General features: G+C 35.5%; 1 protein-coding gene across 3 annotated transcripts; it reads left to right on the plus strand.

The window, feature by feature from the left end:
* Nucleotides 1-14,638, plus strand: LOC121258030 (tricalbin-3-like). 3 transcript variants are annotated; one of them, XM_041159352.1, is made up of 9 exons: nucleotides 1-985; nucleotides 1,988-2,229; nucleotides 6,145-6,163; nucleotides 7,547-7,752; nucleotides 8,025-8,134; nucleotides 8,233-8,331; nucleotides 8,789-9,230; nucleotides 9,344-9,459; nucleotides 14,185-14,638. In XM_041159352.1, exons 1-8 carry the CDS (start codon nucleotides 180-182, stop codon nucleotides 9,430-9,432), a joined length of 2,013 nt encoding a protein of 670 aa, XP_041015286.1. In that variant the 5' UTR covers nucleotides 1-179; the 3' UTR covers nucleotides 9,433-9,459; nucleotides 14,185-14,638. The 3 variants fall into 3 exon arrangements, with proteins under 3 accessions (XP_041015286.1, XP_041015287.1, XP_041015288.1); XM_041159353.1 differs by having other exon boundaries at nucleotides 8,789-9,221; XM_041159354.1 differs by having other exon boundaries at nucleotides 3-985; nucleotides 8,789-9,209.
* The last annotated feature ends 359 nt before the right edge of the window (nucleotides 14,639-14,997 follow it).

Here is a 14,997-nt window from a genome sequence, read left to right on the forward strand (position 1 = left end):
CCTACTATTCTACTGCTACTTTTCTTTTCTTTCTTCTGCATGGTTTGGTCTAGTCGGGTGCTGAGGTGGAGGGCGAAGAAGGCCTCCTTCCGGGGGGCTGCTATGGTATTGGTCTATTTCTCGCACTCGCTCAAAGTCTGTCTCGGACTTCATGTTTACCTTTCTACTTCCATTACCAAATGCTTTCACAATCCCCTTCCGCGAGCTTGGATCGCTCGCAGCTACAGCAGCAGCTTCTTTGCCCCTGTAGTAGACTATGGCGATTTAATCCCATCACCATTCCTTTCTCCAAACGAAAGAGAAGAAATCTCTCTGGAAAATGGAGCGTTTTCTCTTGTTCCATTCCCTTGGAGGCTCCCAACCGTGGTCTTAACGTGGAATTAGCCCATGCCGCGAGACGGAGCGCCAAGATCTTCGTACTGAATCCGTTTTCACATGAATTGTACGACGAAGAATTGCCCAGAGAATCGCCAATTCAATTGATGTCCAATTTTACCGAATTCCAGAACGACCTAATCTTAGATAAACTTAGAACCCAAATGGAAGTCATACGTCCGATCCCCTCGCCCCCTGTTAGTCGAAATATAGTCGGACTATTCGTTGTCTTTTTCTTTGTTGGTGTTGCTTTCGATAAGCTCTGGACTTCGAGGAATAGAAACCAAGCGGATGGTGCGAAGAGTAGGCGTGGTGGGGCCGGCTCCGGAGGCTGGCCACAAGTGCCGAAGAGCTTTTCCTTGCTTTTGGAGAAGGATTTACAGAGGAAAGAGTCGGTAGAGTGGGTGAACATGGTTTTGGGGAAGTTATGGAAGGTTTATAGAGTTGGTATCGAGAATTGGATCATTGGGTTGCTTCAGCCAGTTATTGATGACTTGAAGAAGCCTGATTATGTTGACAGGGTTGAGATTAGGCAGTTCTCGTTGGGAGATGAACCGTTGTCGGTGAGGAACGTTGAGCGCCGGACTTCGCGTCTCGTTGATGATTTGCAGTAAGCTACCCTTTTGAATTATTTGGTTGAATGGAAGTTCTTCTTCTTACTTCTGCTCAGCAGTTATTATCTCATATCTCCGTGTTAATTTGTTCTGATTTAGCAGTGCGCCTGGTTTTGTTTGCTCCGTATGGAGTCCAAGAAAGCTTGCCGGTGTTTTTTTATAGTGTCTTTATATGTTATCCTTTTAATTTCTCTGATAGTTTGAGAGGATTGAGGCAGAGAGATCTGCTGTTGTTGTTATTGATTGCTAGTCGCGCGCACATGAAGATATAGTTCATTTTTTATCCTGTTCATAATATGATTGTCGAATTTCTGAGTGTTGCATTCTTTGATTACTACTAACCAATAAAAAAGAATTTCTGAGTGCAGCATTCTTTGTCACTTTCACAAAGATGGTTCATTGCAAAGATTCTTGGAAAGAGGCCCCAACTGCTCCCCCTTTCTATTTAATCACTGACAAAACTTACCTTTCAATTCGACTTAATGAAAGAACTTTGACTTTAGTAGAGCAATTCATGGAACGAGCACCTTTCAGGAGTGTCAATACTGTCACATGAATCGTAAATGCATGAATGTGACATACCACAAAATCTGCATTTCCTAATGGAATAAGTAATAAAGCAACTTTTCCACCCACCGCCACTAAATCAGCACCCCCACGTCAAACTGGCCTTGTCCTCAAAGGGAATAAAGGCAAGAATAAAGTTTTGTCCCCCATGAGCAACGGGTGAAGAAAATAGTAGCTTTGCTTGTTGTCCCTTCTTTTGGCGGGATTAGTTAATAAATCAATTTGGTCTTCAGGCTTTAGCTAACCAAATAGGCATTCATAGATTTGAGAGGAGAATAAGTTTGTTTGATGGACATAAACTGTCTGCTGGCATGAGATATGGCAAATATTGAATGTGATTTGCTAAATGCCATCATTTCTGAAATTAATATCCTTGTATACCAAATCAATAATGCATTTGACTGATTTATAAATCCTTTGATGTCATCTAGGTACCAAATAGGCCTTCGATATGCTGGCGATGCCTGTATGCTGTTAATGCTCTCACTAAAATTTGGTATTATCCGCTTTACCGTGCCAGTTAGTGTTCAAGATTTTGACATTGATGGGGAACTGTGGGTAAGACTACGATTGATACCAACAGAGCCTTGGGTGAGAGCTGTTTCATGGGCTTTTGTTTCACTCCCAAGGATCAAATTTGAATTGTCTGCATTCCGCTTATTCAATTTGATGGGTATGTCTGCTTCTTCATGGCTATCATAGTTTTTATTTGTATACTTGCATCTGACTAAAGTAGTTACATTTATAAATTTTCTCTTGGTAAATTTTCTAATTTGGGTTTCTAACCAAATAAACCATAGTGATTAGGGTAATGATAGGAAATAATGAACTAGAGATTCTTGTGGGAACAAGGGATATTCGTAATATTTAAGCTCTTGGTTTTTGAATTAAAGGATGAAGTTTTTTGGTCACTACTGAAGTTTTTTTGTTGTTGCATGCCATCTTGTATTAATATTTTTTTTTCTCAGGATTTTCATTATTATTTTACCATCCGAGTCTAGTTTCTCAGTAGGTGCTTTTGCAATATCTTTTCCATCCTCTTCTACAACAGTGCCTTTGGATGTTTTATTGACCGCGTTTTTCATCCTTGCCACAAAATGAACTTTGCCAAATTTCTTGAACTTTATTTTATTTAATTCAACAATAGATAATCCCATGTTAGGCAAATTCTTTTCCTCCATATAACTCCATTCTCTCACCCTATGCCCTGTTCTTCAACCTGAAAGTTTCAACTCCTTGATGCATCACTGTTATTTCTTGCAGTTAACAGAGTAATTTTATCGTGTTCTGTTATTTTGTCTCATCGGGTAGTTGCCATAGCTTCTTAGAAAATTCATTCCCTTTAGAGTATATTGCTTTGAGTAATGCTAGATACAGTTCTAGGATATGCAAGCCCCGCGCACTCCCTTTGAAAAAGAATGGGGTCCATTATTAAAAATTTAATTTTTTCATGTGGGTCCCATATTTATCCACTTTTTTTTAAAAGGAGTACGCGGGACTTGCACAACCTAGGACTACAAATAGCATTTCCCCACTGGATTTTACCATCAGACATCAATCTCACTATAGTCATCCTGGGTAAATTCTCTTTAAAAGCACTTAGGTTATTTAGTAGCCAGTATTTTGTAATACAAAGAACGGCTGGCATCATAGCCACCTTGTGAATCTGCATTCTTTTTCTAGGATATTTGTTTTAACAAGTAAAAGTTTTGTAATCTAATTTAGACCATCAGTCATCAATCTCACTATTGTCATCCTGGGTAAATTCTCTTTAAAAGCACGTAGGTTATTTAGTAGCCAGTATTTGGTAATACAAAGAACGGCTAGCATCATAGCCACCTTGTGAATCTGCATTCTTTTTCTAGGATTTTTTGTTTTGAACAAGTAAAGGTTTTCTAATCTAATTTAGAGACCAACTACCATATGACATTATAGCCGTTTGACAATCATACAACCTTCTGGAAGTACATCTTCATCTCTCTCTCTCACTCAATTCCTGACATTCTTGTAAAATCATCCTGCTGTTCACCAACTTCTGGGAATCTTCTCTCAATGTTTACTGCTCTAAGATTGTTAAGGAGTTTTAATCTTCCAGCTAAGAGTTATCAATTACAGATTTGAGTGGTACTATTATAAATAGGACATATATTTCATGTATTGTCAATAAATAATATATATTGCTTCGTAGAAATGCCTTGCAGTTTCATTCATATCTAGTGTGCGAAGATACGCTTTTTTTTTTTTTTTTTTTTTTTTTTTTTTTTTTACCAATTTCCTTGTGACAAGTATTTGAGTACCGGTATTAGTGCGGGTATCTATATCTAGTTATCTACGAAGCCAATACTTGTCCAATAAAACATTATTAATGATAAAATTGAAGATCACAGGGTGTGTATTCGTGAGAAATACCTAGCAAAATAAAGAGAAAAGAATACGTAGAAATAGAAATGGAAAATAAGCAAACGGCAAATGATACAAAGCTTTGAAAAAATAAATCCTTAAGGTCTGCAACCATTTTCTCCTTGTCCTTAAAGAACCTGTCATTTCTTTCTCCTCATTTATGCCACAAAAAACATGGGATCATTCTTAACAATGCTTCTCTTTGAGAACAACTAAACCTCCCCTTCCAACATGCTAAGAGCTCCATCACACTATGAGTTATGACTCAATCTAAACTGAACAAACCGGATATAGCATTCTAGAGAGTGCTAGTCGCCACAAAGGAAAAGGAGATGAATATCAATTCCCCACTCCTGCACGTGCAAAACAAATCCATCACAATGATTTTCATCTGTCTCGAATTATCCATAGTAAGGATCTTCTGAAAAGTAGCAGTCCAAATAAAGAAAGCTATTCTCACAGATGATTCGTTCCACGAAATATTCTTCCAAAAAAAAGGGTTACTACCATTGGGATATTGAACATAATAAAAATGATCTTACTGCAAACACACCATGCTTTCAAACAGATTGTCCTCACCATCCATTCTCAAAGAATACATCTGAAGACAAAGTAAGAATCGGCTCGATAAAATTCACATCCCACCTAGGAACATCACTACTGTAAATGATCCACAATCAAAGGTTCCTTAAAATGAACAATGTTAAATAACTTTCAAAAACTTACCTGAAGAGACTAATACTACACCAGACATTGTGCTAGAACCTTATCTTTTTGATAAAGTACTACATATTTTACAAACTCTGATTTATTTTATGTACACTGAAAGGTAGTGCACACAACAAAGGCTGTCAACCAGTTATAAACTCCTAGCCCCTAATTAGGATCACAGGAATCTCTTGTTCTATCAGTCAAGGGAATATCTAGATTATCTCTGCCTCAATCTCTCTCTTAAGAGGATTCTGAGAATGACTCTTCTGTTTATCCTCTCGATTCATATGGTTGATTCATGTCTAAGTCTAGTACAACACTTTCAACATATAAAGATAGTATTAGGAATTCTTTTGGGTTGGGTTGTTGCATGCTGAAAGTTTGTTTCTTTATGTATTGCTATAATGATTATGATATCATAAAAATGTGTAAGAAAGATAGCTTACGAACAGAGATAATATTTGAAATCTGAGAAACCAGGTCATCTTAAAAATATAGAATTAATATTTGTCTTATATACCATCAGACTCTGACATAATTGAAGGAAACATAAAACGTAGTAAAGTTATTCAAGGATTGGGAAGTCAGATGCAGCATCACGCAAGGGCCAATTGAATCGAAAATTCGTGACAAATTTGAATTCGGTATTTTAGCGTTAATGAAAATATAAAATATATATAATGCATTTCAAACATCCAAACTCATTTATAAATGAATTTAAAATATGAATTCATCGGTAAGCTTCAATAAGAATATGAAACGACAAATTTTAAGTTTTATGGTCATGTATGGTAGTATTTTGTGCATAGTCGCAACGTTAACACAAAATACTCATTTTTTTCCTAGTTTTTCTCTTCAACTAAATAAAGTAAAGAATTTCATATTCCTATCCTTCAATGTTTCTACTGTTCCTAACAAACACAAGCTTAAAAAATGTTAATATATGTTCAGCTCTCTCGTATTTCTTACAAAAAAGAAAAAGAATGTGACCTCTGAAATACAATTCAAAAAAGAAAAAAAGTTTTGAATCCGCTGATCATCTGGGATCGGTCTACTTCAACTAATAACTGGTTTTGTATCTGAATCAACTAGTGCACTGAAATTAATTTGGTTTCTGATGAACTAAGTTGATTTGGTCAATTCAATCCTCTTCTTTAGCCATGAAGTTAACAATGTGTCTTTTTTCCCATCTCAAAAAATGTCCAACTAACATTTGCCAAGTTCTCTTTACCTTGGAGACAAACCGGTTGAAGTTTTGCTATGAATGATTATAAATATTCTAGGTATTTGTCAACTATTGGCACAATTTAAGAAAGCCTCTATCATGCTTAGTCTTACAAAGTTTTATATATCTATCTAAAAGCTATGCTTATTGATGTACAAGTTTTTTTTTTTTTTGCTGGGTATGCTTGATATCAAAGATACTGACGCATGTTTACTCCATTTTTCTACTTTTGTGCATGCTTGGGAAAATCAGCTATTCCTGTTCTCTCAATGTAAGTGGACTTTGTTACTCTTGGTCATAATATAATTCTATTAAATGCTATCAACGTAATTATCTTTTTGTTTGCTTTTTTAACTTAGTTTTATTTTATGAAAATACACTTTTCAACCTCTAACTAACACGTGTTTTGCAATGTGTGACCTAAATTAACAAAACTAACTCGTTAAACCCTCCAACTATCTCCAACCATCAATTAGCTCACTTGTCAAATGTAGCTATTAAGATGGATGAAAAATAGGTGAAAATATGAATTGTGGCACAATCTTAACAGTTGGGTCTTAGTGGAGCTTGCAGATTGCAACTTGTCGAATATCATCCTCTCCAAATATTTTTGGATGTTAAGATGGAAAAAATAGATGAAAATATGGTATGTGGCTTCATCTTAATGGCCAGATTTTAGTAGAGCATGCTCACAGCAACTTTTTGATATTTGGAGGGTTCAATATGTTTGTTTTAGTATTTTAGGTTGTACATTATAAGAAAAATGTTAGTTAGAGGATGAAATGTGTACTTTTTCCCTTTTCTTTTTAGAAAGGTAAAATATGCTTCCCATATTGGTTATTTAATCTGAGAGAGAGAGAGAGAGTCTTTTTGAAAGCTTCACTTGCGTCTGATTTGAGATATTGTTCTCATAGATGTTTTAGAATAATATTTGATTATAGTATTCTCGTATTTGAAAAAACTAATTGAAACAATTTCCAGGGGACTTCAAGCTGGCATGAGACATAAAGCTTATTTCTTCAATTATTCGTTCACTATTATAGTTATGATTGTTTATTTATTTATTTTTCAATTTTAGATATTTTTATTTAATGATTTGGCTAAGAAATCATAAATTCATCTACATAGATTTAAATTTGTGTATGTGATATGTAAGTGGTAGAATCCATCTGATAAACAGTAGGCAAAAAATACCACCTGTCTGTGGAGGTACTGTGGCTGTCAACTGCATAACTGTGCCAAGTTTACCGAGAGATGTCCAATGGCTGTCTTTCATCTTATGTTTCTGTAAACATGGACCTTCATCTCATTAGAAGATTGAAGTCGCATTTGTATCCAATGTCGTCTTACTAATTTCGATTCAGCTGATCTCATTTGTAAACTTGGCCAAATCTTATACTTGATGGTGGGGTTTTAACACATCACTGAATCACATAAAACGTCTCTCTCTTTCTCTCTCAATAGTTTTCTTCTCCTAGATGTGTATGATTTAAACTTGGCTAAATCATGTACTTAGATGGAGTCATAATCTCCTCAATTAAATGTTTTTTTATCTTATATATCCTACTCGGTACGTCATTTATATCTTGTGTTTGTATGCCTGTTATCGATGTTTTCCACTCTTTAACTTAAATTCTTGACTGAATTATTCTAGGTTTTTGACTAAACTTCTCACCAAGGATTTGCCTCGACTATTTGTACGTCCAAAGAAGATTGATTTAGATTTCCAAAAAGGAAGATCAATTGGTCCTGCTACCAATGACTATAAATCTGGGAAAATGCAAGAAGGAAACAATGATTTTATTGGAGAACTATCAGTGACTCTTGTAGATGCTCGGAATCTGTCGTATGCTTTTTATGGTAACAAATATATCTCCATGTGTACTTGTTTCCAAAAAAGATTATAGTTACTTCATGAATTGATGAAACTTAATATGCTTAAATGATCATATACTTGGTGTACATCCTGCAAATTTGTATCTTGTTTAGAGTCATATCTGACTGATGTTATGCTCGCACTTTCATTTTCTTCAACATTTATTATGACATTGCTCAAGAATGTGATCCTTTGTTCCATGTATATGTCCACCTTTGATGCCTTTATACGTTCTATCATCTCTATTTTTTGTCAGGCAAAACAGATCCATATGTTATTTTAAGCCTGGGAGATCAAACCATCCGCAGTAAAAAGAATAGTCAAACCACAGTCATTGGTCCCCCCGGTGAACCAATATGGAATCAGGTGATGCTTCTTGCAAGAAAGTGCTCATTACATCATTGAATTCAGTTCAATCTGAAGTTTATAACTACAAGTAATCGTTTATATTTGGTATGTGGCAGGATTTTCATATGCTCGTTGTGAACCCTAGAAAACAAAAACTGTACATCCAAGTAAAGGATTCTCTAGGATTTGCAGAGTTGACCATTGGAGAGGGGGAGGTAATTACTTTTTTCCTCTGGCAAGTTTTGGCTTGGTTGACTAACTTATTTAATTGGTATGTTTGTAATCATGAGGTCTTTCCCATTGGGTAGAAAGTCATTTTTTTCCATTTAGCTCTACTTTCCATAAAATATATTCACTTGCTTGTGTGTGTGATCTCATGTTTGATATGAAAGGTATTTTATATATGTTTCTAACATATAAATATATATATAATCAGTATGCTAATAAAATACTATTTGAAACTTCTTTAAGAGCAACTTAGTTATCCGGCAAAAATTGAAAGATTCCATTTGAATTGACATTTCATTTGACCATATGAATGTAACTAATAGCTATGGACCTACAGTAACAAGTTTTTGCACGAAATTGACTGTATTCACATGGAAACTATCTTGTCTTGCCAATTCTTTACTTTCCTTTCTCTACAGCTTCTGAATAGAATTTTATTTCCAGGTCAATCTGGGTTCTCTTCATGACACTGTGCCGACAGACAGGATTGTTGTCTTGCGAGGAGGTTGGGGACTATTTAGAAAGGGGCCCTCTGGAGAGATACTACTTCGACTAACATATAAAGCTTATGTAGAGGATGAAGATGATAACAGAAATGAGGCAGATTCTGCTTATGTGAGCATTTCGGATGATGAGTTGTTTGATTCTGATCTGTCAAATCATACTGACAAGAAGGGTCAAAGTGGAACGGATAAAGAATCATTTATGGATGTTCTAGCCACATTGATTATGAGTGAAGAATTTCAAGGGATAGTGGCATCTGAAACTGGAAATGCCAAAGTTTTAGATGATCTCTCAGCTATAGGGTCGATGGTACCTAGATCATGTGGTCTTAATGCTGAATCCATCCCCTTTAATTCCACTGGTGTGTCCAAAGGTTCTAGAGGTTTTGTGTTAATATGAACTCTCTTAGGCAGTTAATATTTACTGTTCACAATGTATGATTGATTTATGCTATGCTTCATACCCTGTTGATCATCAAAAACCTGTCCATTGCAGGATCAGCATTGTTTTGGCTTGCGGTGATTACATGTGTATCAGTGTTGCTTGCTATCAAGACTGGTGGCCCAGGTTTCTTCAATCCTTGATATGCAACAGAGCTAGCAAAGAAGCAGGTTTCAGTCGTACTTTTTAATAAGCAACTAGTCGCAAACCCGTGCAATGTGTGGGAATAACAAATATAAGATATTTAATTAAAAACAATATATACAATATAGGTTTTTAAAAGATTTTTTTTTTTTTTTTTAGATTCATTCATACCATACGCCATAAAAATCAAGAAAAAAAGTCGAGGAACCCATATCTAGGAACCCTTTTTTTCTGCAATATCATCAAGTCATGTCTCTGTACTCTTTCTTAGGTTTATTTCTCATTTTAGAAGAAATGCGTTTTGAACTATTTTTTTTATAAAAACTAGTAACTTGATTAAATATAGGATTTCCCATTTAATAGTTTTAGTTCTAAATAAACATTATTGATTTAATTAGAGGATTGTTGTTCATTCAATAAGTTTAACTTAATTGTACATATTATTTGTTTCTCATTTAAAAATAATACAACTGGATGGATAATGTGGCTTTATAGGAATAATTTTCATTTAATGGTGTAATAAAATGAGAAAGTGGATGATGTGACTTCATAAGAAGGCTATGCTTTAAATCTATCTAGCACATAGATTCTAGAGACCTCTCTCCATATCTTTCATAATTCTGCCTTACCACACATGTACTGTTTGGACTTTCAAGTAATTGTTTTCCATGTTCATAGTTTGTGTATCTATGCTGTATAATTTATGTGATTCCACTTTGTTGCACTTTGTAAACTGCAAGTGAGTTTTGAAGTTTGTCCTAAATGAGGTGTGATGAGTTGAACCATATCTTTCCATGGATGGTTATTGTTAGTAATGGCAGTTATGTCTGTCTGGTTGGGGACTAGCTCAGGTCTGCACCAAATGGGCAGGTTTCCTAGCCTACGAAGGGATGGGGTTTGGTGTTAAAACCCAAGGCGGGGTTTGGGGCAGGGACAAGTTTTAATTGACCCTTTTTTGGTTCACCTTGGTTTTATTTAAACTTTCATAAATTTATAGATAGGATCTTATACTTGAACAAAATCATAAATTCATGCCACCCTTTGTCTTTATAGCCTCTCTGTCTCTGTGTGGAAAGTTACGTTATTGATGGTGAGTAGATAGATGGCATAAGGATGAGAAGGATTCAGATAGTAGGAGGGATGTTGAGAGGATGAGTGGGCTGCTCCACCTCTATAATCAAGAGCGAGCATGGCCCTTGCTGCTGCTGCTTTGATGTCATGGTTGTGATAAAGGTAAAAAGATTGAGGACCTTTATTTGCCACATACAATACAATGACTTTCACAATAGCTACTGTTTTGTTTCCTACAGATTATGGTTCAGAGAAACCAGACTTTGGCATATGCATCCGGGGCATATGAGTAGAAGAGGGATACTGGAATTAAGCAAGAGGGGCTTATTATACAGTAAAAATTGGAAAGTTGCAGTTCTGTGTATATTGGGTGATTGAGAAACATTTTTTACTTAAGTTCAGCGTTTCTGTTCACAGGATCATTCTTATTCATGAGGTCATTCTTGTGTTTCTTCCAAGTGTTGTGATTGGTATTTGTTGACCTTTAGTGATGATTTTTCTTTAAGCAATGGAAGGCTTGGTTGTGAAGTAAACAGAAAAGAAGATCTAGCGCCTCGGTAGGATAATGGTCTGCAGTTCTGTGAGGTAAGTTGAATAAGTTCTGCAAGAGTGAAGGGATTATGAAGCCCTAGGGGTTGGCTCAAGTGGTAAATGCCTTGGGCTTGAGGGTATGCTCCCCTCAGGTCTAAGGTTCAAATCCCTTTGGGTGCAAACAATCTTAGGGGCCATCGGACTGGGAGATTTTCTCCTTGAATTACCCGAGGTGCACTTGCAGGAAACTCCTTGTCGAGGGCCTATGCACCCCCAGGATTAGTCAGGACTGTTCTCGGAACCCCGGTGCCAATAAAAAAAAAAAAAAAAAAAAAAAAAAAAAGAGAGTGAAGGGATTATGAGACACCAAACAGCTAGAAAAACACCAAAATAGATGGGGTTGCAATTTGCAAAGCACATGAACATGAACTCTTGGAGTTTTGGGCAAGAGTAGTCAATCTGGCTTGTTTGTTTGTGAATAGGTTTCCATCATCTGTGGAGATAGAATTTAACTCTCTTAGAAGTTTGGTCATGTAACCAGACTGTTTATTTTATATGAAAAGAGAAATATGTGTTCCACAAAAGTAATTACAAAAAATTATTTTACAAATTGACATGGTTTGATGTGGTTCACTAGATTGTAAATCTCTTATTATTGAAAAGTATGTCTTACATATTATAGCAAGCTATGTCAATTTGTAAGCTTTTGTTTTGTAATTCTCTTTGTACATCCAACACCTTTCATATGAAAATATTTGTTTCCAGCATATGCTCATCTAAATGACAATAAATTTGAACCTACCACTAAAAAAAAGTGTATATTTCTTGGTCATACATCTAGGTTGAAAGAATAAAGGTTATGATGTCTTGGTCCTAAAGCTCTTAAATCTAGCATTAGTAGGGGATGTTACGTTTGACGAGTCTGGGATGCTCTTAGAAAGGTGCAAACAGGCACTGTAAGACAGCTTGTGTAGGAAGATGCACTGGCTGTTATTAAAACAACGCACTAAGGAGCATGAGTATAGTACTTCTAATGGCAAACTGAGACAAGTTAGACTACCCCAGATATATTGTTATGAAGATATGGTGGGTTGTGCATTAATTGCAGTTGAGTAAGTTGATATTCCACATCTCATTTCATACCAAAGTTGGGTATGATGTATTTCTGTTTTGTTTTGGTGGGGATTTGTTGAGAAGGTTTTGTGCTACCAGGCTTGATGAAATTAAAGTCAAGGCAGAGATTTATAGCGAAGTGGCTTGAATTGCTACACCTTGGCTATTGTATGGGATGGAACGAGCCTTAATGTTTTGTACGCTACTATCAGTAGCACGAAGTTTGTAATTAGGCTCTTTCTTGTACACTTCCTGTGTACTCGGGCGTTGCCTATTTACGTGGATCAATAAATCTTCTTTTTACCTATAAAAAAAAAAAAATATTGCTACACCTCGGACCAGATTCCCATGATGTCAAGTAGCCTCTTGTTATTGGCTTCATGCCTTTGTTGCAAATCTTTGTGAGGTCTTGCGCTGTTATTTTCTAATTTCTTTCCTTCCTATGGTTTTTTTCTGGCCAACCTTAGGTATGTGTTTGTGTGTGTGCGCGCGCAAATGCGTGCATGTATACATGCATATATACATAAATATAAAGTTTATTGGCCTTGTCTGAGAGTGAGGTTATGGGTGTGTTAGCTAAGTTTATCCTATTGCTATGTATAGGCTTTTACTCTGACCATTCTCTTAATCTTGGTTTCCAATGTAATAGGGTGTATTACCGTTTGGAGGTTGAGAGCTTCTCTCCATCTTTTATTTCATATTTTACTAGTGGTATTTCTCTTGATGTCTGCAGCTGTGAAAGTTGGCCTTTTTACCAGTTGATATAAATATTATGGCCCCCATTTGTGATTAGTTTCTTTTGCTTTTTCCTTTTCTCGACTTAATTTCTAACCAAAAATTCATTTGTAACAACATATCTATCTTTGGAAGTTTATATTTTAGATGTTGGATCCATGTTAGCAGGGATTTCTGAATTGCATCTCTACTTATGGTTACGAAGTCCCCCTTTTTTTTTTTTTTTTTTTTTTCCTTTTTTTTTTTTTTTTTTTTTGAGGATTAAGGGTTATTGGGCTTATGCTAAAAATGGTTGTGTTGATTTGAATTCTTGATTTTCTATGGAATTTTGTTTTCTATGGTTTTCTGGACATTGCCTTTCTGAATATGATCCTGTTCTGGGTGTGGCGGAAAAGTTGAAATTATTGTGGGGAAGTAGAAGACACAGGGTAGTACCGGACAAGTTTGGGTTTTCCATTACATAAATGGAGCCAGGATGGGCCCTCTTGCTAAAACTTGATGCGTGAATAGAGACTGGGTGAGAATGTTTTTAGACAACTAGGTGGAATGGTTACCCTGTGGCAAACCCACCCATTAGCATCCCTAGCTATTGTGATTGTTTCATAGACTTGGGTACTTCCGGTTGAGTTGTTTGGGATAAGGATTAATACCATTGGCAAGTAGCAAGAATCATTAGTCACGGCCCCTTTTGATTGTTAAACTCAATCTAAGTTTAACCCAGTTCAGTTTAATTTTAAGTTAAGTCTAATATCTAAACACCCAACTCTCAAATTATTAAACTCATTTCAACTCAAAACCTCTTTACACGTGGGACCCATAACATTTTTCAATTCAATACTCATTTACACGTGAGACTTACAATATTTTTCAATTTTCCATAAATATATTTAAACTCATCTTAACATCCAAACGCATTTAAACTCATCTTAGGTGGACTCCATAAAACTCACTCTACCATCTCAACTCATTACTATTCATAAAGAGCTCAACTCAACTCAACATCCAAACGTATGCTAAATCTATGGTTGGTTTGGGCATCATTAAAGCATCATTTCTAATATAAATTTCTGAGATTATAAATATGTCATAGACGGATATGGCCATGCTATTGATCGGTCCTTTTTTAAGATTAATTAATTCGTAAAACAAGAAACTGGTGTAAGTAAAGTGATGTTCCTGTTGAAAAGAGCCAATTTACTTTTATAGTTTATTATCTATAAATCTATTCCTTATACATTCAGTTTAGCATGTTTTAGCTAAAATGGATTGCCTGCTAAATGAATTTCCCTATGTGATTGCAGGTTATGAAAGAACAAACTTTCCACACTGGCAATGTAATCAGCAAACGGTTTGCACTCAGTTGCCTTCGGTTACATCTGTAAATTCACAGTTAGTGGCAGAGAAATGTTCTATTGGCAGCATGAAAGTTTTGACAACTTTGCCTCGATCCATATCAAGTGTACATGAAACTCTCTAAAGTCTAAAGGAGAACAGCCGTTTTTCGGAGCCATGGTGACTGATTTTCAACTTTTCTTTGTTTTGGATGTGGAGGTAAGTAATGCTGATCCTAAAGGAGCGAAAAATTAGTAATCACATCTAGCATTAGAATGTAGTAGGATGAAAGGTAGGCCCCAGGAAATGGTTTTCAGATGAGAAACATCATCTGTTATCTTTTCCAAAACATTTATCATGGGTCATATATGGTTCCTTGTATAGATAATTTTTTATTCAGAATTTCGAAAGTCATCTTGATGATATCTTATGCTACAACTAATAATAATAATAATAATAATAATTGTAATCCCCGTGATTAAGAATAATGTTAATTTAAGAAAACAGAGGGACTGAAATGTTACTTGCCTTTTAACAATTTTTTTTTATTAATGAAGCGTTAAGTACAAAAGATTTCATTTCATAAAAATGAAATGTATTTTATAAAATTGAAAGAGAGTCTGCGGAAGCATTTAACAAAAATTAGCAAATTTAGTGCTATCAAAATCATAAATTAAAATGTAAATATGTGATCTAGGCTTTTGCCTTTCTCCCTGAGCCAAGTTTTATCATACGGTTTCAAACCTCACTTTAAAGCATTTCCTGGGACAGACAGACAAATT

Source organism: Juglans microcarpa x Juglans regia, chromosome 3S (assembly GCF_004785595.1).
Source record: "Juglans microcarpa x Juglans regia isolate MS1-56 chromosome 3S, Jm3101_v1.0, whole genome shotgun sequence".
NCBI classification, from domain to species: domain Eukaryota; kingdom Viridiplantae; phylum Streptophyta; class Magnoliopsida; order Fagales; family Juglandaceae; genus Juglans; species Juglans microcarpa x Juglans regia.

What these genes read in the sequence shown, in the direction of transcription:
- LOC121258030 (XM_041159352.1), top strand. Translation starts at nt 180, where the DNA reads ATGCTTTCACAATCCCCTTCCGCGAGCTTGGATCGCTCGCAGCTACAG. An exon ending in CGTCTCGTTGATGATTTGCA is followed by an intron (nt 986 to 1,987) that starts GTAAGCTACCCT and finishes GATGTCATCTAG; the next exon opens with GTACCAAATAGGCCTTCGAT. An exon ending in TCTGTCGTATGCTTTTTATG is followed by an intron (nt 7,753 to 8,024) that starts GTAACAAATATA and finishes ATTTTTTGTCAG; the next exon opens with GCAAAACAGATCCATATGTT.